At 42.1% G+C, this 27,243-nt stretch overlaps 1 protein-coding gene across 2 annotated transcripts in view; it reads left to right on the forward strand.

Annotated features, from left to right (window-relative positions):
* UQCC1 (ubiquinol-cytochrome c reductase complex assembly factor 1) overlaps positions 1-27,243 on the forward strand; it is a 49,465-nt gene that overhangs the window by 8,471 nt on the left and 13,751 nt on the right. For both annotated transcript variants that reach the window (XM_074157237.1, XM_074157239.1), the window contains exons 4-7: positions 629-736; positions 3,747-3,819; positions 9,759-9,816; positions 17,063-17,171. In XM_074157237.1, coding sequence (XP_074013338.1) covers positions 629-736; positions 3,747-3,819; positions 9,759-9,816; positions 17,063-17,171 — 348 coding nt within the window. The remainder of the gene's footprint in view (positions 1-628; positions 737-3,746; positions 3,820-9,758; positions 9,817-17,062; positions 17,172-27,243) is intronic.

Here is a 27,243-nt window from a genome sequence, read left to right on the forward strand (position 1 = left end):
GCAAATCATTGAAGATTAAATACTTTCCTGATCTAGATTTTCTGCAAGTGCCATTTAGAGTAACTGGAAGCGGAATAACCATCTGGGGGAACTTTTCAGTAAGAACAGTGAGTTCCTGTAGCTTCATTTGTTTTAAGAAGGAGCTGATTGGTTTATCGAGTATATAATAACTCTAGAACTCTAGTATATAATAACTCTTACCTCCTGTAAGAGTAAGAGAGGCAATGTGAAAGGTTAGCTTTACTTAAATCACAAACAAATCATAGGAAGTATCTGCAAAAGATGGAAGCCCAAGTAAAGGCACACAGCTAGAAAGAAATATGGGAATCCACAATGGGAGCTGTATTCTGGAAAGCAGGTTTCTGCACAAACCATTTGAGTCTGAGCTTCCAATGGGATGCTTTTATCAAAACAGTTGTGCTGTGTTTGCATTCATAAACAGAAGAATGTCATGTAGGAAAAACAGTGTCATATTTTGCAGAGAAAACATAAATATGTGTTTGTTTTGTTCAACAAAGAGTAAACAAAAACCCTAAAATTCTCTATTAACTTTGTAGCTTTTTTTAACTGAAATGATTTGTCAGATTTAATTGCTAAGGCTGAAATATGCAATATTTCAATTTTACAGCATCTTTCTGCAAAAGATTCCTTGCAGCCATCTGAAGAGAAAGTGGGTGCTTTCACGAGGATAATAGAAGCGTTGGGTTTCACAGGGCCACTGAAGTATAGCAGATGGGTAAGGCATTCATTTAATTATTCTTTTGGTTGGTTGATACTTTGAGTTCTAAACAGCAAATGAAAAAAACCTCACTTTTTTTTCTTATGATAGGAGCAGTACTTAATGGAGAAGTTCTAATTATTACCCATGTGAATTCTTGTTTTGTGATGTGAAGAATGATATTCCATAGCTTGACCCATCTATGCATTGCCATCATTGACATAAGTGGGAACGTTCTATTTGGTTTGTAGAGTCTTAAGCCTTCTTGAATTTCTTCAGATATCTTATTTTTCACTTCATTTATGCACCGAAGAACACAATAGCAGCCTTAGTCAAACTCCCATGTAGACCATCACACTTTACTCAAATTTCCACCATCATCTGGTCTCTAACAATAACTGATCGCAGTTATCTAGAAAGAATTTAAATACAGAAAAAGCATATTATGATACTTGTCTCATAGAATCATAGAATAGTTAGAGTTGGAAGGGACCTTAAGGATCATCGAGTTCCAACCCCCCTGCTCCTCCAGCCTTAAAACATGTGTCTGTTTCAGGACTTCCTGCATGAAACTATGCATTTTTCTGTAGTATCTATGGATGGATTTTTCTTCTGTGAATTTGTCTGGTTGCACTTTGAACTCTTGTAATTTTATCACATCCACAACATTCAGTATCAGGGAGTTCCACAGCTTAAGTAGCCACTGAGGGAAGAAGAACAGTTGTTTTCAGTTGATGTCTTTTAATTTTGTGCTTTAAAAAAAAAAAAAAGGTGATTATTCTTTCCTTGGAGTGTATGTTCGCATTCTCCCTTCCCCTGATGATTTTATAGACTCATATATTCCATAATATCTTGGGCTTTCTCTGGACTGAGGAGACTTGGTCTGACTTGTTTCCGTTACTGAGGCTCTTTCGTGTTTTGATTTGTGTTGCCCTTCTCTGAAGCTCTTCCAGTGTTCTCCATCGCTGTGACAGGAGGGTCTCTCTCCCAGCCGGGCAGTAGTGCGATACCTTGTGGTTGCTGTTTGACTTGCTGGTCAGTGGTAGCACTAGGGCAGTCACAAATAGTTCCCCCTCTTCTTGTTTTTTAAATAGTCCTTTCATAAAGTAGTTGTTAACATTGACGAAATGAGAGCAGTTCTGTCAGAGACACCTTCAGTCCTTATGCAGAAGGAAAAAGAGATGAAATTCATGATTTCTTTGCTCTGAACTAAGTACGCAGGATAAAGGAGTGAGAAGAAAAGGCAGCTTGAAGGAAGGGTTGAGCCCAGCTCTGCAGGAATTTAAACCTACACGGTGCTTTGATTATCTGCAAAGCAGAGTGGAGCTCTGCCGAGACTGATCTGACACTTGCTGATTGCACCTTGCTCCTCAGAGAGAAAATGTAAAGGAAAGATAACTGGCACTTAAGGGGGTCAGGTATTTTGGTTAAAATCAGTTGCTTTTAATCAGGTGATGCTAAACCTGGTGAGAGGGTAGTTTCTCTCCCATGTGGATACATATTGTTGTAATAAAGATTCTTGTTAGCTCTAAGTGTTGATTCAGCGTTCTCCTTAATTGCTGCTCTTTACTGCCTGCTTTTGGCTGGGGAGCTTGGGTTTGGAGAGAGTTATTTTTGTGGTTAGGGCCCAAGAGACCTGAGTTCATTTTTGGCCTTGCCAGTGCTCCCTCTGAGATCCTAGGGAAGTTCCTTAATATTTCTCTGCTTTTTTCCATTTTCTTCTCCCTTCCCCCACACCTCTTCTACACCCTAAAATTTCCATGATTAAATTTCACCAGTTTCTCTTGTGTTACCTGCCTTATTTAAGGGCTGGATTGCAGGGACTGTTCTTTACAATATGTTTTTAATGTCTAGAAATGCCTGGTCTGGGTCATTGGCTTTCACTGGAGAGATCTGTACTCCCAGGCCAGGCAGCATTTCCTTTAAAAAGGAAACTTTCAGAACTCCAGTAAGCAATGTTAATTGTTGTACTGCAAGAAGTTTTGATGTATACTTGATTTTTGACAGAAACCTGAGACTATTGAATAAAAAAACGAATGTCTGGTGTTTGCTCAGCAGGGGGTCAGCTGCAACTTCCTTAGTTTTCTTTTGGTTGGAGGAGACACAAATAATTACTTTGGTAATTTGAAGTGCAGTTTGACAGGCATAGTGCTCCTCTCTGTAATATAGTGAGCACTGTGATGATCCCTGGTATGCATCACTAAAAATAAAAAAAATAAAAAAAATAAATAAAAAAAAAAAACCACCCAAACCCAGTTCTGCCTCCTGGCTTAGGTAAGGGAGTAGGCTCTGGAGTTTTCAAATTCTTTTCTTTTTCTCCCCTTGATGTTAGTAACCAGGAATGGCTGACAGCTCTTCTCTTTAACATCTTTGCTCTCAGTTACTGTGCTCTTTGAAGCTTCAGCACATTTATCTTTCTTACGGATGTAGCACTGAAGGTGTTTCTGGTGCAAAGGCAGGCCAAGAACAAAATTAGAACAAAATTAGAAGTGCCAAAGCACCTGAATGTACCTCATGTCATTCATCATTTGGGATTCCTTTCTCACTTCTGAAGCTTAGTTGGTCAATTTTCATTTTCCTAGGAAAAAAAGATATTTTTAGGACATGTCTGGTATGTCACTTCTTTAATCCTTAAATTATCCAAAGCGCTTTGAGTGGTATACATCAGTTAAAGTTATTGGAGGAAACCTGGAATTGTGAATTGAGATCTTTGGAGTCTCTGTAAGGAAAGTAATTTCATTTATTTTCCTGTAATGACAGTATTATATTAAACTTGATTTGGAAGGGTAATCAAGAAGCTATTTAACAATAAAGCCATTTACTAATTATTTTTATTGCCTCAAGGTATGATTGATTATACTTGTGTCATTCCTGGGAGATACAATAGCTTAATGTGCTCCTGAAAATCTCAAGTGGTGGTGATTCTGAAAGAAGTCTTTTTGGGAAATGATAGTGTATGTATTTAACAAAAATAGTAGTGTTTGCCATCTCTCATGAAGAATAAGTACTGTCTTTTCTTTTTCTTTAGAAAATTAAGGTAGCGGCGTTGCGCATGTACACATGCTGTGTGGAGAAAACCGACTACGAGGAATTTTTTAACAGTAAGTAATGGACTTGATGGTATCTGGACTACTGCCCTGAGGAAAGAACTTCTGATGAAAATTCATTAGATATAATTATATCAATAAATATGACAGCAAAAAGACTTGTCAGACCCTACAGCGTGCAGTCAACTGGAAGCTGACTGTACTGCAGCACTCCCTGAAGCTCTGCAAGTAGTGAGGGTTCAAGGGCAGACTCTGGAGTGGGATTGTTACATCTTGCAATGGAGAAGAAGAACAAGGGTGGGATAGGTAAACCCCAGAATATCCTGGACTTTGAAGGATATTGGCTTTTTTATTACTAAGGGTGGGATAAACTAAGAATCCACATATCACTTCCCTCTTTACTGTGGTCAGATGGCTTCTTTGTCCTACCTTGTTCCATGACCAGTTGTGAGACTGTCTGCTGTAACTGGGATGCAGTTATGAGAACCATACCTGTCCACTGATGCACAACTCTTACTATACAGGGTCAGTTAGATCACGGGGCCCTACCTGTCTCCCTTCCTCATGGCTGGGGCAGCTTTGGCTGGAACATAGAAGCGTTCTGCGTTTCGCTGACCATGACAGCATTAAATCAGGACACATCCCTTGACTGAGTAGAGAGTATGACTAGAGCAGAGACACTAGACTTAAAGTCCCTCCTTTAAGTATATGGGAATAATATTGGCTTGAATTGGGATGGCTTTTGCATGTTGTACACAGTTTTTTAGCTATTAGCTAAAAAAAAAATCTGTCATTGCTTTTATTAGTATCAAATCTGGCTGGTGAATGGGGAAGATGTGGCTTTGAGACTTACCTAAGCCTCAATAATAATTTATTCTTATGTGGATTATTTCCTCTGTCAGTGTGATTTAGCTGTGGTACACCCATTGTCTGGATCTGGCCTGTCACCTGAAATTCTGAGCTACCAAATTAGGGCTTTACAATGCACCAGCACAAGTTGGGGCTGCTGCCACCTCTGGAGAGATCAGCTGAAGGGACATCTTTGTGTGTTCATCTAGTGCAGAGCTTATTGAGGTTGGTTTGGTACATGGTGGTGCTGCTGCAAGATTTTCCAGAGGTTTTCAGAAGGTTTTCCAAAACTGTGATGTGGTTTCAGCGGCTGCAGCAGGGAGGGAACTCTCTGAGCAGTAGGATTCATCGTTAGCGATCAAAAAAAAATTTAGAAGCTCATTTTTCCTGTGCACACCTCTCCCCAGCTGTGTGCCCTCTCAGGCTTTCTCAGTTAAGTTCTCTTCTGTTTGTCATATTTGCCTCTCAAATAGAGGCTTTGCTATTTTTAACTGGTGTTTCACTATCTCTGCTTAACAGGTTAATTGTACAAAGGTATCTGAATGTTGTCCTACATTAAAATCTAAAGGAATTTCAAAACACCTGTGAAAAAGATACTGGCACAAATTTTCAGGCTCAATAATGAGTAAAATGACTTCAGTGGTATTCTTGATACTGTCTTACTGTTTTAAAGAGAAAATTCCCCGAGCTCCCCCTCACTTTAAACACATCACAGACAGCAGGCAGCTTTTCCTTCAAGTTTCTCCATTTTCTCCCAAATGTGCACTGGCAGCCCAGAAAGCCAACTGCATCCTGGGCTGCATCAAGAGAAGTGTGGCCAGCAGGTCGCGAGAGGTGATTCTACCCCTCTACTCTGCGCTCGTGAGACCCCACCTGGAATACTGTGTCCAGCTTTGGAGTCTTCAACACAGGAAGGACATGGACCTGTTGGAACGGGTCCAGCGGAGGGCCACGAAGATGATCAGAGGGATGGAGCACTTCCCCTGTGAAGACAGGCTGAGAGAGCTGGAGTTGTTCAGCCTGGAGAAGAGAAGGCTTCGGGAAGACCTCATAGCAGCCTTCCAATATCTGAAGGGAGCCTACAGGAGAGCTGGAGAGGGGCTCTTTGTCAAGAAACGTAGTGACAGGACAAGGGGTAATGGCTTTAAATTGGAAGAGGGGAGATTTAGACTAGATATTAGGGAGGAAATTCTTTACTGTGAGGGTGGTGAGGCACTGGAACAGGTTGCTCAGGGAAGTTGTGGCTGCCCCATCCCTGGAAGTGTTTAAGGCCAGGCTGTTAGTGTTGGGTTAGTGGTTGGACTTAGTGATCTGAAAGGTCCCTTCCAACCTGGACAATTCTATGATTCTGTGACTAGGACAGTGACAGCATTTCATGTCTTGAAATGCTGTCTTGCTACCTCCATGTGTTTCTGCTGATACTGTGACGAAACGGGAAAAAGGACTTCACTGAGAGGTTCAAATTAACAATTTATTTGGACTTCACTCACAGGTCCAATACGTCACTATTGTGAGTTCTATGTGTACAATGGCGATTACACTATTGCAATTTAAAATCAATTCGTGGAATACACTATTGCAACCTACAAGTGATCCCGAAAAGTAACAACACAAACCACAAGTGCGCTAGATATTAATACCTTAAAAGAGTGCACAAATCACGATCTTAATAGCATGCCATATACCATAAGTATGTTTCTTTATCACTTACCCCTTCTCTCAGGTAAGGTCGCTCAATCCCTGGGAAGTTACCCTGTACAGCGTCCTGGACAAGGGGGGGGACGAATCTCCTACAGGCCAGCTGTATCATTGGAAGATTACCCCCATTTTCATCCTCAAACCTTGCGGTTTATATTTCCTAATTCTGTGGGGGTGCAGGATTATGCCTGAGTGGATTACACTATCTGGGATGTTTACCTCTGGTGGTGCGATGGCCAAGTCTCTGTTGCCAATTTTGTGATGTCTAGCACTCAAAGTCATGGGACTAGTGGTGGGATGGGACTCAGGGCACTTTATTTGTTAAGGGAGTTAAGGCTCCATTCGGTTTCGGTTCTTATTGTGATGCAATCTTGAGACAACCCCGGGCTGAGCCGTTTTTGCAGCTCCCCCCAAGTTATCTCTGCATAGACAAGGCAAGGCGGAGATGAAGCTGAGTCAGATGACAACCCCCTGCATCTCACCTATTGTGCTCTGAAACCGGTTTGGCTGGGTGCTCCCATACAGATACCTAGTGAAATCTGTGAGATGTTCTGTTAGACAGTATGAGTCCTGTGAACTGCCTTTCTCTGTATTACGCCTTAAACAGTATTTTCAAAATATGGAGGGAGTTTCATGCCTAACCTTATTTTTGAAAGGTCAAAAGAGCTTTTCGAATCAGGTCGGTGGTGCCGAGAGCTGAGCTGAAGTTTGTCAGATGAACATGGAGTGTAGGGATCCCTTGAATTTGCGTTACCTTGAATTATCTCGAGCTGTTAATACTGTTAATTGCTGGACTCTCGTGCAACTGCCGGCGTAAAGAGCTGGCTCTATCAAAACAGCTTTTCAGATGGCCCCTAGTGAGGCTACTGAGCAGCTTGAAAGAGCTGGAGTTTACCTACAGGACTCTCGATTTTTCTGTCTATCTGACTATCTGTCATGCTTAGGGTAACATGGACATAGAGCACCTGTTTTTTTGCAGGATGTGGGGATATTATCCCATTGCGTCCTTCCTAAAATTGTGGTAGTGGCAAAGATGATCTGTCATGAGAGAAAGTCCGCGTTCAAGTTTTGCATCCCTTACCTGATGAATTTTAAGTGCAGAATATGACTGGAGGAAGAGGTATGTCTTCATCATCCTGAGTATTCACGTCTCTTATCGTATACAGACATATGAACAGGATGTGCAGAATATATTTATTCCCCAGCAGATAATAATCACAGTCATTTCATAGGTAACTTCACCATCGGGCATTTTCTCTGTATCTAACTCTATTCTGAAGGGAGTAATTTTCTCTTTGATTATTCTCCCCAGTTAGTTTCCCAGAACAAGGTGTTTCAAATCCCCAAATTTTCGAATTGCATTCTTTGTAAAAAGCCGATACCTGAGGGTAAGCGTGTTGCTTTAAAGGAGCCACCCCTCCTTTAAATTTATGATGTAGACAGTCCTAATATAGAAGTTAAAAAATGAATTATAAAAATAGAAGTGCAACACGTGGAAAGTTAGAGAAAAAATTCTTCCCTCCTGGGTACTGAATAGGTCTTTAAAAACTTTCCTTATTTCCAGTAGTAGAGGTGTGAGCTTTGCTTTCCACTGAGGAGTGATTTCTGTGGTGGGAGGCTGATACGTGGTAGCTTCTACCTCAGAAACCTCTGTCAGTTGAACTAAGTGTTTTACGCTGAATCTTGCCTGTGGAAAGATTTAATGAAATGGTTTGATTAATACAAGCATTGTGTACTCTTGCCCTGGTTGGAGGTGCCTTGGCATGCCTTTAGGTCAAAGTAGTCATTTCTAGGCACATGAACTATTTCTAATAGGAATGCGGGAGCCAAGAGGGGAGAAGGGTGAGGGAAACTTGTGTTTAATCTCCAAACATAGACTGTTGGTGTCTTTATACTGTCTTAGAGGTGGCATAGGTGATGGATGGGCACTGATGCTGCAGCTTGGCAGCTCCCAGGCGCTGATGGAGTCATCTCTCCAGGGAGGGAGGAACAGTGATGATTTGCTTGGTTCTTCTGGTGATTGCCTGACTGTAGTTGGCATATAAAAAGAAAGAGGCTGTGAAAAGTATTGCTTTGTGATCCAGGTGAATCTCCTTGGCAATACCTGAGAGCCAAGAAGTATAGGAGTCAGGAAGAAACATATTCAACACAGAAAAGATAAGGTTGACTCCCTTGGTGCACATCTGACTGGAGAGTCCATTTCTGAATACTCTCTGACCTTACCGCTAGGTTTGGACGGTCCCAGAGACAAGACCCAGTGCTGGGTTGGCCAAGGTGACTGTCAGATCCTTCTCACTAGGTACTCCTCTTAAAAGCTTCTCCAGGAAACAGGTGTAGAGGTGACTTCTTCTTAAGAGAAAGGTTCCAGATTGTTGGGAATTGAAGGACTTAATGTGTGCATAACCAATACGTCCATGTTTTTCAAGCACAAGGAAGAGAACTATGGTATCTGTGCCGCACAGCCTAAATCTCTGGCCTCACATCCTAATGACACACACAGATCACAGAATCATGGAGTGATATGGGGCTGGAAGGGACCTCTGGAGATCATCCAGTCCAGCCCCTCTGCCAGAGCAGGTCCACCCAGAGCAGGTTGTACAGGAACATGTCCAGGTGGGTTTGAATGTCTCCAGAGATGGAGACTCCACCACCTCTCTGGGCAGCCCATTCCAGGGCTCTGCCACCCTCACAGGAAAGAAGTTCCTCCTCATGTTTAGATGGAACTTCCTCTGTTCAAGTTTGTGCCCATTCCCTCTAGTCCTGTCACTGGGCACCACTGGAAAAAGACTGGCCCCATCCTCATCCGTCCCCATTCATGGCCCCTTACACTCATCCATAGTGTGAACATACCTATGGACAAACCATCTCTGGGAACCCCAGTGGCTATGGGATTAGTGCTAAATCTGGAAACGGAAATTGTTCCGATGGTTGGTTGGTGGCTCTAATGTTAACATGGAATGGCTGGAGGCCGGGAATGCTCAGAGTGCTGGGGTCCTACAGCCGTGTGGTCAATCAGAGCAGCAGAGCCGCAGCAGAGACTCTGGTAGCACCCAGTATCCTCTCCCCAGCAGGAGGCAACAGCAGCCGTTGATACTTCCCTTTTATTCTCTACTGGTTTGGGACTTCCAGAGCTAGAAGCCACATGTTTGCTTGATTCTCCATTTTGGGATTTTTCCCCCTATAAATGTTATTTATGTGAGTTCTAAACACATGAAATCTTTCAGAATTCACAGCATCCCATGCCTGCATGTTCTAGAGTTCAAGCACAAGTGTGACAGTAAATGATGTTTGCTTCTGCTATGTAGGTACTGTTTAGGGCCAGAAATTAAATTACTAAAATGTATTTACATTTTGGTGCAGTGAATTTCTGTTAGGCGCAAAACGTGATGAAACTCATATTAACATTTAGTTTTGGTTTTGTGTCTTTTTCCCCCCTTTCCATCAAGGGTGCCAAATGCCTGACACTTTGAATTCATGGTTTCTAGTGGCCCAGCTTCATGTCTGGTAAGTGAAAAGTAAAATAGTAATATAACTATTTTCAGGAAAACCAGTGATACATACCTTAATGTGAGAAAAAGTAGGCTCCATGGTTGTTGATAATAGTGTTTATACTCAATTTACTCATTACTGAGTTTTAGCAGTTTCCTACTAAAGCACGAGAAGTCCCACAGAGAAGCTGACATCTTTTACATCTCTGAATTCCTCAGTAATGGAATGATCTTGGCCGTGAGTTTTCTAAAAGCCTTGCTCAGCCTGTGTGAAAAAATCTTACTTGGGTGTTTTAGGAAAAGTTTAAATTTATGTAAAAGTGGTTTAAATTGGGAGAATTTGTGGTGATTGAAGTTGCTGCTCATCAGAAGCATTTAACAAATTATAGCATTGGCATTTATTCTTGCGCCTCTGAGATGTACAGGCGAGTTGGTGAATGCCAGCTTGGCTGCATGTGAAAATATTTAACACCTTAAACATTTAAGTTTTTTCCTTTTTTTCATTTGTGAAAATAGTAGCCAAAAAAATCAGGTTTTCATCTAGCATTACGTACTTGTAAAGGTCAGAGGGATGCACAAGGGAGCACAGTAATTTTTCTAAAGTGCCAGATCTTTCAGGAAAACTGAAATCCATAGACTGAGGCTCAGCTGCCCGAAGGCTGAGAGGAAGTTTTTACTGAAATAGCTGCACTTAAGCACAGGGCCCTTTTTTCTTGCCTCCTCTTTTTCCCTTCCCTCCTTTTAATTTCCTGTCTCCTCAATATATTGAAAGATGGGGCAGCTCATTTCACTAAAGCATTGAATAAATTAGAAGAACCATTGAAATTATAATCAGTTAATGAAATCAGTGGAATCAAGTAAAGATGACCCTTGGGGTTTGCAGTTTATTTATTCCTTACTGTGGAAAAAAGGCTGTAAAAAATTAATTAAGAAGCTAATAATTTATATCGTTATTTGGAAAACTACTGCAATAAATATTCAAAACCAAACTGTTTGTAAGTATCTAGGGAAAAACAAAGAGGGATAACATGAATCTGCAGAGAACACACTTCTTTCACATCATCTTGATTTCACGTTGACAGGAAAATGTACCCTGTGATACAGAGCATCAGATTCAAGATACATAATCTTCTTTCATGACAGGCATAAAAATAAACAAGGGGGCTGTGATGAAATGAGGCTAGTATGGGATAGACTCAGAAATTCTAAGATCACAGCTACGTTGGAGAAAGCCAAGAGTTGCCGCACTTTGAGCCAGCGATGTTAAAGAGACATTGAATGAGGGAAATTGAATTACTCTTACATTTAAGACATGGTGAGCAGGTTGACAGCACTGTGCTAAGGCAGGAAGGAACCAAATCCCTCTATTTGTATGATGGCAATGAAAAGTCGAGTGTGGAGGTTGGAACTAGAGGTTAATTTTCCCAAGGTTTATGTGCCTGGCTCCTCCGTGTTCCTTGCAGTTTCACCTGAAGAGTGCTGTCTTTCTGGACCACAAATGAGAGATCCAATTTGATGTTCCAGGATACAGAGAAGCCCGTGACAGGCCTTGCTCACCGCCTGCATCACTGGGAAATGCTGCAGGCTTTGCTTGTGGTGAGGTCGGTGACCAGCATCCTGCCATGACATAATTTTGCTTTCACAGCCGGGTTTATTGCTGTGTTCTCTGCGTTTGTCTTTCTTTAATCAGTTTGACCTCAATGAAGTGAGAGCAGAACGTTATTGATTTTGCCTGCTCTGGCAAGGTCAAGGATGTCCTACCCCTGTCTGAAGGCTGTGATAGCTTTGTCTTTCCTTTTGCCTCAGAGGCTACAAACCTTCCTGCTCTGGTGGCCAACGACCTGACTGTGTAGATTCTGATCACCATCTGTTAAAGCGTTCCTGTTCCCCCTTGCATTGCAGAATAGATCACGTTCTGGTGTATTTACTTCCTCCTCCTTCTTCAGAGTTTTAATTTCAACTGATTCAGAGTCTCTTCTGGAGCTGGAGAAGATGAGAATTTTTCCTAGTTTGGTAAATCCCGTCTCCTTTCTTGCTGTTGTCATTGCCATCAAGCTCTAATTGTCTTTCTGTGCTTTTTAAATCCCACCTTTTATAGCCTTAAGGTGCTTGTCGGAGCATTTGTTCTTGCCTTACAGATTCTGGTGAGTCTTCTGCTTGAATCTCTGCCTCTTATTTCTTCTTGTCTGCAAATAGAGTTTTCCTACTTACCTCCAGTCAGAAAGGGGGGAAGTTGAGTCTCTCGTGTTTAGCCCCTGCTCCTGCTGACTTCTTTCAAGATAATGTTCCTTTAGATCCACTCCAGCCCCTTCCAATGCACTGCTAAAATTATACTTTTATATTATACTTTAGAAAATCAACCTATCAATATTCTTTCCTGAATGTCATGTTTTATAGACAGTTTCAGTTACTTCAGACCTTTGATGTCTGGAGGACTCTATGTTTAGAAGTGCAGACCTTTTAGAAAATCTCCGGCTTTTCATCTCCGGTGCTGGGTTTGCCTTTTCCCATGCTGTGCTGGTCTAACTGGAGCATTGGGGGTGTCTGGAGCTGTTCTGAAACTGCCAAAGAGGTGACTTTGACTGTACTAAGATATGTCTCAGTTCAGGACGTATCACCTAGAGCTCCCTTCATGTCTTCACCACACCAAGCATGGTGACATCTCTAAAGTGTTTAGGATCAAAAAGGAGTGTTGCTACAATTCTTGTTCTGAAAGACTAAAAGATCTGTTGCAAGAATTCATCTGAGCATTGTTTTTCATGCTTGAGAAAGTGTTGATCAGTCTGAGAGACTGCAGAGGAGAACAAGAACCACCAAGGATGTAGGAAATAGTTCCTGCGGGAAAGGATTTCTCGGATTGGCACAGAGAATTTCACTGAATTTTTTTAGAGTTGGAAGGGACCATATAGATCATCTAGTCCAACTCCCCTGCTGAAGCAGGATTGCTTAGAGAATGCTACTCAGGACTGCATCCAGGCGAGTCTTGAAAATCTCCAAAGAAGGGGACTCCACAACCTCCCTGGGCAGCCTGTTCCAGGGCTCTGTCACCCTCACCGTGAAGAAATTCTTCCTCATATTCGAGTGGAACCTCCTATGTTCCAACTTGTGCCCGTTGCCCCTTGTCCTGTCACTGGGAACCACTGAAAAGAGTCTGGCTCCCTCCTCCTTCAACCCACCCTTGAGATACTTATAGGCATTAATAAGGTCTCCCCTCAGCCTTCTCTTCTCCAGACTAAAGAGTCCCAGCTCTCTTAGCCTTTCCTCATAAGGGAGATGCTCCAATCCCTTAATCATCTTTGTTGCCCTTCGCTGGACTCTTTCCAGTCCTTTTCAGTCCAGTCTGAGGACACTGTACCATTTTGAAATGTGCTGCTTCAGAAGAAAGGGAATAAACTCTCTGTGTTTTGTGGCAGAGAAGGCAGGGAGAAAGGGGTTTAAATTACATTGGAGGAGTCATGCTTGAAAGAGGTTTTAAGAACAAGCTTATCTGGATCTCCGGGGAGACCTCATAGCAGCCTTCCAATATCTGAAGGGAGCCTACAGGAGAGCTGGAGAGGGACTCTTTGTCAGGAAGTGTAGTGACAGGACAAGGAGTAATGGTTTTAAATTGGAAGAGGGGAGATTTAGATTAGATATTGGGAGGAAATTCTTTACTGTGAGGGTGGTGAGGCACTGGAACAGGTTGCTCAGGGAAGTTGTGGCTGCCCCATCCCTGGAAGTGTTTAAGGCCAGGCTGGATGGGGCTTTGAGCAACCTGCTCTAGTGGAGGTGTCCCTGCCCATGGCAGGGGGGTTGGAACTGGATGATCTTTAAGGTCCCTTCGAACTCTAACCATTCCATGATTCTATGATTCTGTGTCTTAGGCATTTATTTGATCCTGCCTTACCATGAGGGAATGGGCTACCTGGCCTAAGCACTGGGGAGAGGAAGGCTGCGGAGCCAGGCTGGGTTCTGTTAGTGTGTGCCCCAGCAAAGGCCTGTACCTGGCCGTAAATACAGTAGTTGGTGAATTTGCTAGGGTGGGGCACAGGATAACATCCACACCTAATTAGGAAGAGTTCGGAATTCTGCTCGTTACCATTAGTGATAGAAGTGTATGTCACAACACAGACATGATGACAAAGTCCATTCAGGAGCTTCCTTCTGTCCCCCAAGGTGCTGTTGATACTTGTGGTGTTGAGCCAGCGTAATTTCTTTGAACAAGTGTAAAGTAGCCCCAGAAATAGTTTCTTGGGAGCAACTGGGGAAGCAGGAATGAGGGGGCAGGACCAGGGGACAGCAGGAAGCTCTGGGTGGGCTTTGCCCTTAGCGGTATACATCACACCTTGATAGCACTGAGCCACCTCACAACAGTTGACAGGGTGGTGTCAGCTCCCACTTTCGGTGTTTGAGCCAGTCTGTTGGCACTTTGGGAATACTGACAGAAGCGGTTGTAGCTGAGGCTGTTGTGGGAAACTGCTACATCTCATCTAAGATGGGCCGACTTGTAGGTGCTCCTGTTCCTTTCCAGGCATCCTTTCATACAATCTTCTAACATAATCTTAAATACAGCATAAATTACCCAACACAACTAATGTCATCCAACTTTCATACTATTTTCTTCTAACATAGTCTGAAATATGGTGTAAATTAACCAACCCAAGCAATTTCAGGCAGACAGTTTTCTAAAGATAGTTTGAAATAATTTTGCTTTCGTGGTTTGAGGAAGATTAGTCAGTATTTGACTAAACTACAGAACAGATTCTGTAGTGAAACGATAAAATGTTTCACACTGTGTTGACCTAGTTAGAAGGTTTACAGTCTTTAAAGAGCCTGTGTCTTTTAAACCTCAGATGGCAGGTGTAGTAACAAACTACCAAATTTTCAAATAAACTGCAAAATTCCATGATCTCACTGGTGGTGCTGCAGAGCAGCTCTGTGACAGCACTATGCATCCAAACACAGAGCCGCCTTTTAGGCTCCCTGGGGAGCAGGTTTTGCTCCGAGCACGGCTCCAGCGCTGCTGGGCAGTGACCGATGCCGGGCTGTGCTCTGCTCTCTGCTCCTGCCCAACCGCCGCTCCCGGCAGACTGGGAACGAACCAGTACTTCTGCTTGGGAGGAGGTTTTCTTGCCAAGCTGCTCTTACTTTTTTTTTTGTTCCCCCTCCTGAGCTTGCGTACTCAGCAAGAGAAGTATAAAAATACTTAGCCCAAAATTTAAACTGAATCATTTTCTCTTTGACTTGTTAAGAGAGGGTAAAATTTTGAAATACAGTAACTCTAATTAACTTTTTCATACAGCTCAATTGTGTAAATGCACAAGAGGTCAAAGGTTTTGAAACTGGTGGAATTAAGACACAAAAATGTTAAGCTTTGTGCATTTGTTCTGTGGAAGGACAGGTACCTGGACAGCCGTTCTCTGAGTTCCGAGGCACTTCAGAAAACTGTCGTTTTTCTGTGAGAAGAGGAGGATTCATCTCTTGATACCATTTTAATTGCATTTATTTGCTGGGAGAGTGGTGCTGTTGGACAGACACCGAGTTCTCACTGCCACAGTATAAACCTTGAGAATCCTTCCACAGCTCTTTCCTGAGACAGAAATGGCTACAGGCTTCCCAACGCTCCCTTCCCCAGCTCCTGCCCTTCCCCTTCTCCACCCAGACTCTCTGGTTGCTCCACCCTTGGATCATTGCTCTCCTCGTCATGCCCCGGTCCCTCTCTCCTGTCTTCTCATCTCGTTCCACCTGGCTTGTGTTGGAGCTGTTTCTTCTACGGCCAGTGTTGTTTTTGGAAGTCTCTATCTAGAAATCAGATTCTGGTCCATGGGCTTTTCTTCTTCCAATTTTTGGTGTCTCAATTGAATGGCCCTTGTGTGGGACTTAATGTCTGGTTCTAATCAGAAGAAAGAACACGGGACTAATGCAGCGTTTGTTACCTTCAGTTTGTTTTGTCTCTGTGACTCATTGCTGACAGTAAGTTTTGCTTCCTTTGCAGGTTAAAAAATACCTTGCCTTTACTAATCAGTAGACAAGCTAGAACCCATCACAAAGATGGGCATCTGTCCTTCTGCAGGTCAGCTCAACAGACGAGCTTGGAGTGTTTGTGGTTCTCCCTGTGGAGCCAGCATTCACAGAGCACCAAATATTTCTAATGCCTGTAGGGAGGCACAGATCTCATGTCCACTGAAGAAATGGACAGATAAAAAGAATAATCATTATTTTTATCTCTTAACTCTTGTGGCACATTCACTATTGTCGATATGCAACAGCTTCAGAGCACCTCCCGCAGCTCTCTGCTGCTTTCACATTAGCTGTGAGCAGAATTCCCCGTGAGCAGTTCCCCACCTGTAGCATGTCTCTGTGCAAAGCAGTAACTTCTGTCAGCTCTGGGGTTCCAGCATCACCTCGTCTACAGTCACTCGGTCCCTGCACAGGCACTTCTGACCCATAACCCAGGAGCAGAGCTGGTTAGTGGGGCAGAGAAGGTGGGACTGGTGATGGGACTGGTCTCTCAGCTTACTGAGGGATTAGCCTGTATTTCAGTTCATGCTGTTTACAGATGTTGTAAAAGAGGCAAAATAAATTTGTTCTGATGATTTATTTTTGAGACACAACAGCAGCAATGAAGTTTAAGTGGCTTTAATGCTTTAAAAAAAAAAAAAAGTCAAACAACTCAAGCTGGTATTCTCATTAGGATCCCACAATGCACTTACAAACTTGTGAGTCCTTCCAGCATGTGCTGCCTGTGGGGGTTTTGCCAAGTGGTTGGACATGTATCTAAAGGCCCCTGTAGTTGAAATAATTTAGGACATTGCTAATGTGAATTTAGGTGAAGTCTGTAACTTGCTTAAGCTTTCACAGCTTGGCTGGTTGGGACTCGTACGGCACTTCGGTACAACCAAGCTGAATTACAGCTGGCTCATGGCCTAGGATTAGACAAGACATTTGTTCCTGCTCCAAAGGGTGAGATGTTCTTAAGGCAGAGGAATTTAGGTTGCAGTACTGCTTAATTAGATTACAGTACTGTCAGCCAGAGTAGAGTCAGCTGTCACTCTTCCATAGCTGGATTGGCCAAAATCCAGCAGATGCAGCTCTTGACTACAGAATAGAAAAGTGTGTGATCGTGTATTTAAAAAAAAATAAAATCTTTGTATGTGTTTTTTTCCTGATCACAAAACCACATACTGTAAGGAGAATCTTAAATGAGCTGAAATGTATTTAATTTACTCTTTACATTTGAAGAAGAACTCGAAGCTATGAATTTGGTGTTTATGTTCTTGCAGGATGTGTCTGGTCCGAATGAAGCAGGAGGGACGCACGGGAAAATACATGTGTCGCTATATAGTTCACTGCATGTGGGAGGATGTTGAGCAGCGCGGGAAGGTGATGGGGGTAAGTTGTCTTTGGTTTTGATAATGGTGGTGATTCCCATCTTTCGATGCTTTTGTAACTTTGTGTATCTTAGAAGAATGCCCAAGGATCAACCTGTAGCTGCTTGTTTATTTCTTTATTAGCTTAAGCTTCCTCCTGACGGTTCGTTCCCACGGCTATACTGCCCTCGTATTGAGCCACTCACCTTGTGTCTGAAACTGCACTAGGGCCTGGATGAAGAGATTGATGTGCCTGGAAGCAATTAATTTGCCATGTGATGGCAGAAACGGATGCTGCTCTAACAGAACGGGCATTTGTGGATAGGAATAAGCAGCCGAGGTAGGGAGAGACATGACTGGTGCCAAACATGTAACGGCAGCTTAAGTAATTCCAGCAGAGCTTTGAGTTGTCTCTGTATCTAGGATGGTGAGTAAAAGGAATGTTAAGGAACAGGTTTTTGTGTTAAGTTTCCGTACATGACTAATAACTAGTCATTAGTTTATTTTTCATTTTGGATTCTTAGTCTTTATCACAAAAGAAATGTTGTAAGGAGGGAGCAGCTCCAAGGATAGTTCATTGGTAAGTTTGAAGGAAGAACACGGTTGGATCTTTTTGGCCTGTTCTGAGAAAAGTAACCAGAATAACCTATAATGGTCATTTCTGGCCTTAAACTCTGTAAGGGTATTTCTCCAGCTTTGTGTTGGTGTAGTCTTCAGAGATGGCAGTGCAGAAGAAGTAGGAGATGGTTTTCATATCCCCAGTATCACAGCGGTGATAAGAGACCTGATAGAGTTGAGGATGCTTGTGTTCAGGGCACTTGTAGTGGGAGAATAGGGCTGGGAAAGAGCTCCTGTGTTGTGGAAAAAGAAAATAATAGTTCAGTGATTAAATAGAGGTTTGTCTGTGATTAAAATCAATTAGACTGTTAGAGAAGTGACAGTTCTTATATAGCAATAATGGCGTCACATAAACAATATGTCCGTCACATAAACAAGGGAGAGGCTGCTTGGGTATTCTGACTGGTGACGAACAAGGGAGTTAACCACGCAGTTAGGATTTGGTGTGTGATCACTCGTAATTCAAGAAGTTTCTCTCTGATCTTTTATTTTGTATGTGGTTTTAGAAAGTGTTGATTCTGGTGTAACTTCAGTTATTCCATCAGCAATGGCTTTTTTTTCCTAGTTGTTGGGAATTTCGTAGCTTTACTATGTTTCAGCTTGCTTTTACAGTCAAGTCATGCTCTTAAGCCTCCTTTGGATTGAATCTAAATTCAGGCATCTTAAAATTTCTTGCTACGTTAATAGGCTTACACAAATTCCAATGTGGGAATCTCCACTTTCCTGGTCAGATGCCATAAGGCAGTGTGAGTGAGCCTGGACAAATTAGATGATCACAGCAGAGAAAAAGATTGAATGAAATAGGTTATGTGTTTTTGTCCTTTCCCAGTGCCTCCCTTGTCATCCCAGTGGTCGATTCTGCTTTCTGTAGGGACTGGAGACAGCTCAGATCTTCATTCCCGGTGCAAATTTAAGGCTGCTCTTGAAAAGCAAAAAAAAAAACCCCACAACCCCAAACCTCAGCCAAACACGCCTCCTCCCATAGACCCCCAAAATCTCTTCTGGGATCTTTAGATTCCTTCTAGGATCTTTAGATTCCATCTGTGCACAGAGAGAATGCTGCTTGGGAACAGAAAATTATTTCTCTGTTCCTTTTGACCTTCATTTTGCCTTCTATGAACTAACCTCAAACACTGTCCCGTAGTTTTCCTTGCAGGATTTGAAGCAGCAGCAAAAAGAAGCAAAGCCAGCTGTTTGCTACCCTTACAGACACCCAGAACCCAAAAATGAAGCGTGGTGTAAGTTAGACCTGTATCGAGATTTTTTTTTTTTTCAATAAAATTTAAGGGAGAAAAAAAAAAAGATAGTGCTTGCAGTCAGTTCTTTGTAAAGGCAAGCACAGGGCTTCCATTTCTGCAAACTAAACTATTCCATTGCTCCCCAAAATTCCCCAAAGTGTTAGAAAAAAAAACAAAACCCAAACCACCTTATGTTTTTGTGCAGTCTAGTGCCTCAAATGTTAATAGATGCGTATTACACTGGTACGGTTGCTGTGTGATGCAACTGTGAGGAGATCTTAAGTGGTTTGAAGGCCATTCGCTCTCTGCCTTGGCAGGCTAGGCATCTTGTCAGTTTATCCTTGAATTTACATTTCACAATCTTTGTTTGTAATAAAGATCATGCGATGCAATAATGAACATGCTTAGTTTGCAATAATATGATTCCTATAATATACTTTTGACTGTAACCTAGTGTTAACGTAGCTTTTATGTGGCAATAGCTGATGCTTAAAGGGAGTAAGTACACATTTAAAGGGTTGATCTCAAAAACAGTTACATCTGTGTGTATATTTAATATAGTTTAGCTGCACAGAGGCCCATTGATTTTAATGAGACTCCTTGTTAGAGAACGTGAACTCTTGAGGTAAGAGCTGACTAGACCAAGTACTCAGGGTGTGTAAGAAATCATCGTGAGCTCTCCTGGACTGTAAACTGGGAAATTAGGGCTGTTCTCTCCCCTGTAGTGTGTGTGAAGGCATAGGGCTTTCATCATCTTTTAGTGAGGTTTTTTTCTTTCATCTTTTAATTATTCCTCATCTTTCAGACATTATTTTGGCAAGATGAATGAACTTTTTAGTCTCTTCTGGTAGTATTTATTGTATGGTAGATGAAAATAGTTTATGCATTGATGTTTGAAGAACTTAGCTGTTCCTCTGCTCCTTATCGTTGCTTTATTTTCCTTCCTCTGTGCTAGCGATCCAAGCTTTATATCCCACTTCAGCCGTGCCCCTGCGTGGGCAGTTCCTCCCTCTTCCATGCTTGCTCGCTCTTCTGCACTTATTTTTCTCCCTGTCACATGGATGGACCCTGATGGAACTCTTCCTCACATCTCTGCTTTAGTAAGTGCAACGAGTTTTCAGTGACACAGAAGCAAAGGACAGCTACCCAGGTGTTAGGTCCTACTTATTAATCTTCATGTATTTATCCCTAATAGTTCTTTTAAAACAAAGCAGAGGTAATGACAACAGGCTTGTGAGCTGATTGAAGAATATGTGTAACAGCTATTTATTTTCAGTAATTTAGTCCTGCAATCAGTATATAGTCTACCTCCAAAAGAAGAGAGTTAAACATTTTTTCATCTACTATTCTTGTCATGATATATGATGTTAATGTTCCTCTGTCGATGCGTTCAAATTTCAGAATCTGAGCCTTTCTTAAAAGTAAGAGAAATTAAAAGAAACTTTACTGAATACTTTTAGGGCACTAAGTTATCATCTGCATAGCTCCGAGGAAGTTAGGAAATTCCATTCCCTGCTTTTTCTCTCGTGCAGGGTATCAAAGGTGGGTATTTAACTCCGATTGGTACCTTCCCGTATTGCGGTATAAGTGACAGAGCACCTGTATGAAATTGCTGCTTGGATGCAATTAGTTTAACTCGTTGACAGACAAAGCTGCAGTTCTTCGCCTCATTTCCCTATCTAGCACCAATTCCAGCTCTTGATGACGAAAATGGATACTCTAGTCCTGAATGGATACTGATGGTTTATTAAAATATGCCATCTGCTCTTAAATATACAAGTTCATTGGAGCCAAAAGTGATAGAATGTAAGGCATTTTAACTACTAATTTACATCAGCTCCAACTCCAAATGGAGTTTGTATTATTTCAAAACCTGGTTGTTAAAATTGCTGAGATCTAAATCTCAGCTACAAGGTTTTGGGACCTGTTAGCCTGAGCTCCTTCAGCACTCCTGAATGTCGGCAAGAGTCAGAAACCAAAACTTGACACAGCTGTAAAAACACACGGAGAGCCTGTGGCCTCAGCAAATTCTACTGGTGCAGGCAGATTTCAGATATAAATTTTACTCTGCTGTCCCTACTACTAATGAACTCAGTTTCTTTTGGTGGGTTTGCACCCAGGTGTGTCCCGTTCTGTGGCTAACCAGTGCTCTTTACTTCATTTTTCCACTAGTGACATTTCTATCAAACTTTAAAAACAAACAGAAAAATTGGCTTGATGCAATGGCTCCAAGTGTTAATAGTAACATTAGGCTGGGTAGGAGACTTCCTCTGGCTCCTGCTTTGCCAGAGATCTCCACCTTGTGGCCTCAATGAACAGATTTATACCCTGCAAAGGGGCGACTGCCCCATCCCTTTGTGAGGGGAAGAGTCCTTTAGCAACCTGAATATTAACCTTACTGACCCGGGTACTGTGTTTTAGTGACTCTAGTGTATATAGAAGCAGTTTTTATAAGTTTAAGTGTATTTTAATACCCTTAGATGAAGCAGCAGAGTCGATCAGAAGGACTGGTAGGTGCTGGAGTTCCCTGGAACGGGATTTCAGCTGAGAATTGGACAATAGACATGAGGGTAAAAAAAAAAACCAAACAAAAAAAACAACAACAACAAAAAAAAAAACCCCAAAACCAAACCCAAAAAACCAAACACCAAAAAAATCGAACACCCCTTCTCCGCCCCACTGTGCTTCTGGGTGCAGATCACATCCTGCCTTCAAAATATCCATCAGGCTTTATTCAAATACCTGTCAATTGTTGTAGGCTCATTCTAACAGTGTTAGTCTTGTGGTGACTTCTGCTTCTGAAATTAATCTTTTTTTTTTTTTTTCAGTGCAAAATAACAATTCATTTTATAAAACCTTATGTGTTCTAAAGGCTCAAAAGAGATAAGCATAGGAGGGGCTGGCAAGCCGGTGTGCCAAACCTGGTTTAATTTATCTTAATCTCACTTTCCTGTTTTCCCACCAGGCCACTTAGACCCCTGCCCCCTTTTTTCTCCAGGAACACATCTAGGTGTCTTTTGAATTCGTTTATTGGCTCTGCTGTGCCTAGCACAATACAGTCTTTGTTACAGGTTCAGCTCGAGCTGTTTATATCCAGCGACCCCTGATTTGCTCTCGGTTACATTGCTGTACATCTGAAGTAACGCTGTCAGAATCAGTAACGTGGTTCACGTCAGTGTAACGGAGCAGAGTTCAGCTTTGTGAACTTGAACACCATTTTCTGTCTTGATACTTTCACAATTAGAAGACTTGAGATGATTGCAAATGCCATTTTGCCTTACAGTAGCTACAAACCTTCCTAAACTTAATACAATTCAGTTTAAGTTATTCTTTCTGTGGAGGACAAAAAGTCTGGCCTTCTGAAGACTCCAAAATCACGGTCAGAGTGAGACAAGGAAGATTCTAGAATGGCTTTAGGAGATGAGAGGACAAAATTAATAAAATTTTAAAATAGAACTTGATCTTTTTATGAATTGAACTATTGCAGTTGCTTCACTCCAGTGGGAAGCTGCTGTGCTTGAGTGCTCGGGGGGGCTTCTCAGGGCTGGCTCTGACATCTGATGGGAAATCGGGGAATCAGTTTGGGATGCACGGAACAGAAACTGCGTTATCATGGGAGAAGCGGGGCACAGGAGGTTTGGGCAGGGGGATGAGATTGAGGAACTGTAGGGAAGCAATAGTGGTTTTGTTTGAGGACCTGGATTGGGGTAGGAGACAGGATAGTGTTGAGTACAATTGAAAATGGTTTTTAAAAACCTATAAAACTAAAGAGGAACTTTTTTAGTTTCAAATGGTCTATGTATATTTTGAAATGTATAACTTTCCTAGGACATTTTAAGGAGAAAAATGTTGTGAGCTTTTTAATGACTATGTAGAAAACATAATATATAAAATCTTACCAATTCCTAGTTTTCATTTTTAAATTAAAAAAAAAAAAAAAAAAAACAAAACCAGAAAACAAAACCCAAACTTGCCAAAGTAGTGAGACACAAACTTGCTCTGGGGGAGTTTTTGTGCTTTTCTGTTTAATAGGGTAGCAGGCATTGAATGCTATATTTTAAGTGAACTTAGTGTTTTAAGAACATCACAAAAGAAATAGTTCACCAACCCTTGATCCTTTCTCAAAGAGCTCAAAAGTTCACAACGAGTTTCCAGTATTTTGTCATTTCATAAATGAATAATAGTATCAGGTACTGTTCCAGAGTAAATTCAGTAAATTTGATTCTCGAAATTATAATAACTTAGATATGCAGGAAAATGCATGTATATGGAATGTTACCTTGAAAATATCTCGACTGTGATGAGGTCTGGAGCAAACAGTACACATGGTGATGCAAATTTAGGTTTACCGGGTTACGGAGTTTTGAAATAGGGGTCTCTTGAACATGTTGTTTTTAATGTAGTTGTTCTAGAACCAGCACCATGGAGCTACCCCACCTGCCTGGCTGAAATACAGGCATGTTTGGGGCATGCCAAGGATACCTGATGTTGAAGTCAAGGTATAATATATGCTTGGGTTCCTTTCAACTTGGGCTCTTTTCTGTAGAGTCTGGCATAAAAAAATCAATTTAAATTTCCCAGCTGTGTTGGATCCTGTTACTGCAAGGTAGTGTCCTTGGTCTGTTTTGTGCCTCCCGCTGGTGCCTGCAAGAAGTTCACTGGAAGCTGCCTTATAGCACCTTTTCTCAAGATAACCTTTCTCATTGTTCCCCACGCTCTGCACCACTGGGACTCACATGCCAAAACCCACTTTACCACCCAGTGCCTTTAGGTGTTAAGTGCTGCCCTGTGTTCCTCAGACTCTCCAGAACACTGTGTAGTTGCCAAAATTCAAATGTTGAGCAATGAAATTACCACTCATCACAACTGCATAGTTTTTATGTTGACGGTGTAGAGAGGGTGGTGGAAAGGGGAAAACTATCCTTACAGATCCTGCTGCCATCTCCAGGCTCTGCAGGACGGGAAGCAGCGACTGCCAGAGCTTTGTCTGTCACTCACCATCCAGGCTGTGATTTGCTTGTGGTCTGCACAGGGTTAAGTAACATGTTGTTATGCTACATATTTTGGACATTTCCATTATCACTTTCCTATCCTTTTGGATTTTCCCCCAGAATTCCTCAATTCCTGGTCTGCTTGGCCAAGCCTTTTGAGCCTCCTGGGAGCAAGGTAACTCCTGTTGCCATTGTAATTCTTTTTTAACAGCTCTAAGCTGCTGTGGTGAAAACACAAATGTGCTTTCAAGCTCCTTCGTAAATACAGAGAAATACCAAAACCGGTGTCTCTTCTAAATCAGAGTAATGAAACGAGCTGTTGAGAGGTTCTGTGTTGTTCCCAGTACATTTTAATCATGTTGATGCTTGTGCTTTTCACTGCTGGTAGAACATCACTGATATCTGCTTCTTCCTCTTCAGGAATTAATAACTTCACTTTTCCTTATGTTTTTGGTGCCTGCCCTGTCTTGGATAGTACTGTAGGCATCACTGGAGCTTGGATCTGACTCCCTTTTCAGGGTGTGCACCTGGTTTCACATTTCCCCTCTGTCAGCGTGGCACATACTTTTCCCTTCCCAATCTTATAGAGACACTAGTTTCTCTCTCTACCTTTTCTTACCTCTCTTGTTAATTCCCTTTTTTTCCTTGCAGGACCCCTTTCTGTATCTCAGACTCTCTCTCCCTTCCCTTGTGTTCCCTCATGTTCAGCTGATCCTTTCACAACCGTCAGTGCCCGTTGTCCCTCTTTCCATCCCTCGTGTGCTGCTTCCCTGGTCCGGTGGCCACTGGGTGCCTTTATCCAACCTGCTCATCCAGCTGCCTCCTCTCTCTCAGCTCCACGATGGAAGCTCAGGATCTGTCCTCTTGTCTGCTGGCTTCAAACCCACCCTTGCGAGTTGAAGCCTCTTCATGACTTTGCCTCTTTCAACTCTAGATCTTCCTTTTCTTCTTCAATTCCTTTCTTTCTTTATTGGAACACTTGCTTTCCCATCCTAAATCCCAGCTGCATCTTTGCCATCGCTGACGCTTTCCTGTGCCTCATCTCTTTCTCTTCTGACCTAGACTTCACTCATATGTTGCAAAGATCATCTCTCTGGCTTGTTGCTCAGTAGGACATTACATCTCCTCACTGTCTCCACTAGTTTCTGGGGTTTTTTTTTATTCAATATGTTGTAGTACGTGCTGGGCAGTGGGTGGACAATCTGCTGGCGCTGGTGGTCTGGATGGGCTCCTCTGGCAACCAGCTCTGGGCCACCTGATTGTCAAAATCCCTCAAAGACCAATCTTAAATTCTGCCGCAGACACAATGTCTTCATGTTTACAGTGCACATGCTGCAGTGCCCTGGAGCCTGGCAAAAATGGTTGTATTTTCCTGTTAGAGCTCAAGTTTATTTTGTTCCTTCATTTTCTGACTTCTCTGGCCCATTTTATCCATTTATAAAACCAGCAGCTCTATGAAGCCCTTACTTTTGACTGCTTTTGCTAAAAACTCTCACAGTAGAATAAATGATAATGATCAGGAAGTACAAATGTAATACATTTAATAATTCCAATGCTCACTTTCATGCTTGCTTCCTTCTTTGATTTCTTTTACTACTTAGTATAAGCAATGGCATATGACACTTTTGTTCACATCTAAGCAAACTGGTGTGTTTTTCTGTGGCCCATTATGGTTTGGGAATCTCAATAGATTTTTTCTGTTCCCCTGTCTGTGTTGTGTTTGTGTTGTGTTTTCTGTTTCTGGCCATACACAGCTCTCACTGTATCACTATTGATATTAACTACTTAATTATCATTACACTTCTGTAAAAACTTGAATGTCATGGTTTCCATATTCAAAGGGCAGGAAATAATGCAAAAGGTTAAAAGATTTGACCAAAATACCAGCGTGTATCATCTTAGAGATCTGTTTGTTGCTACCAAAACACACCTCCTGTTAGTCAGGTGGCCTTGGGGCCACAGGAGTGACTGCGCATAGAAAGGGGATTCAGCTCATGGTATGGATATCATGGGTAGAAAATGGGGTCAACGCAGTCTTGGTATATGTGAAATGAACAGCACTGGTCTGAACTGGTTTTCAGATGGCCTGGGCATGGACTCCATAACTCCAAATACATTTGGTAGGCAGCAGAACGCTGGCCTGTCAAGGACCAGTAGTTTTAGGGGGTGTCACCTGAGCTCTAGTCATTTGTCTCACTCAGGCTAAAAGCGCTAGCAATTCCTTCTCTTTGTAGATGCTATCTGAAGACTTCATTTTTATTTATTTTTTTTCAAAGTGAGGAAATGGCAGAGCCCCCGTAGTTGATGGAAGTCCATGGCTAAAGCCCCAGAAGAGAGTGATGTACTGAGGGGCTTGAAAATTATGTGTCTCATCGAGAGCATCCTAAACTTGTCCTTTTGTAGTTCCTATTTTGTTATGTACTTGCAAGAGGGAAGATCACCCATATGTAGGTTTAATCTGTGTTATTCAGGAAACAGCGTGTAAGGAAATGTTTGGCTTCTTTAAAATCCTTGCTCATGCTCTTAGGATCTTCGGGAAGTTTATTTATTCAGAGCAGAATCAAGTCTGAATGAAATACAGAAGTAAGATGGAAAACTCACTCACAGTATCTTACCGTGCAGCTTTTTCATGGTTTGCTTTCCTCCTTTGCCTTTTACTTGAGGGCAGAACTAGGGTAGAGAAATAATTTTTGTTCGCTTCTGAAAGGTTACAGTAATAAAGAAACTCTTGTTAACATCAGAGTATATGGCAGGCAGGAGTTTTCACAGTCTGGCATTGTTTATTTTACCAGCAATTTGGAACCTTCTGCACTCTTAAAATATTGGCAAGAAAATATTTAACTGTTAACTATTCTGTGGCATGCGTGTATTTGAAGCCCTGGGGAGGAGGAGTGCTTGGGGAAATCGGTTTTTTCTCAGCTTGTGATTGAAACCAGAAGGTGCAGAGTATTGGTAGAAGGTGAAAGCAATGTGACTTCAAATTAGAATTGTACCCGAATGTGGAGCTGATGGGAGAATGTCAAACAGGTCACGTATGAACAGGGCTGTGCGAGGAAATAGCGGGAAGCCTGATGGAAAAAGCACAAACAAGCCAGTCTGCTAGGCACTACAAAAGGAACTTAAAGTGAAATAGTAAGAGCCTCAGTCACTGGGTACGGGTTGTAGCGGTACTAGGTGTTAGCATCGAGGGTTTGGCTGCTTAATTGTTTATTAATTGTGTGGACTCTAGCAATTGTCACTCCTTTTG

This window comes from Numenius arquata, chromosome 12 (assembly GCF_964106895.1).
Source record: "Numenius arquata chromosome 12, bNumArq3.hap1.1, whole genome shotgun sequence".
NCBI lineage: Eukaryota > Metazoa > Chordata > Aves > Charadriiformes > Scolopacidae > Numenius > Numenius arquata.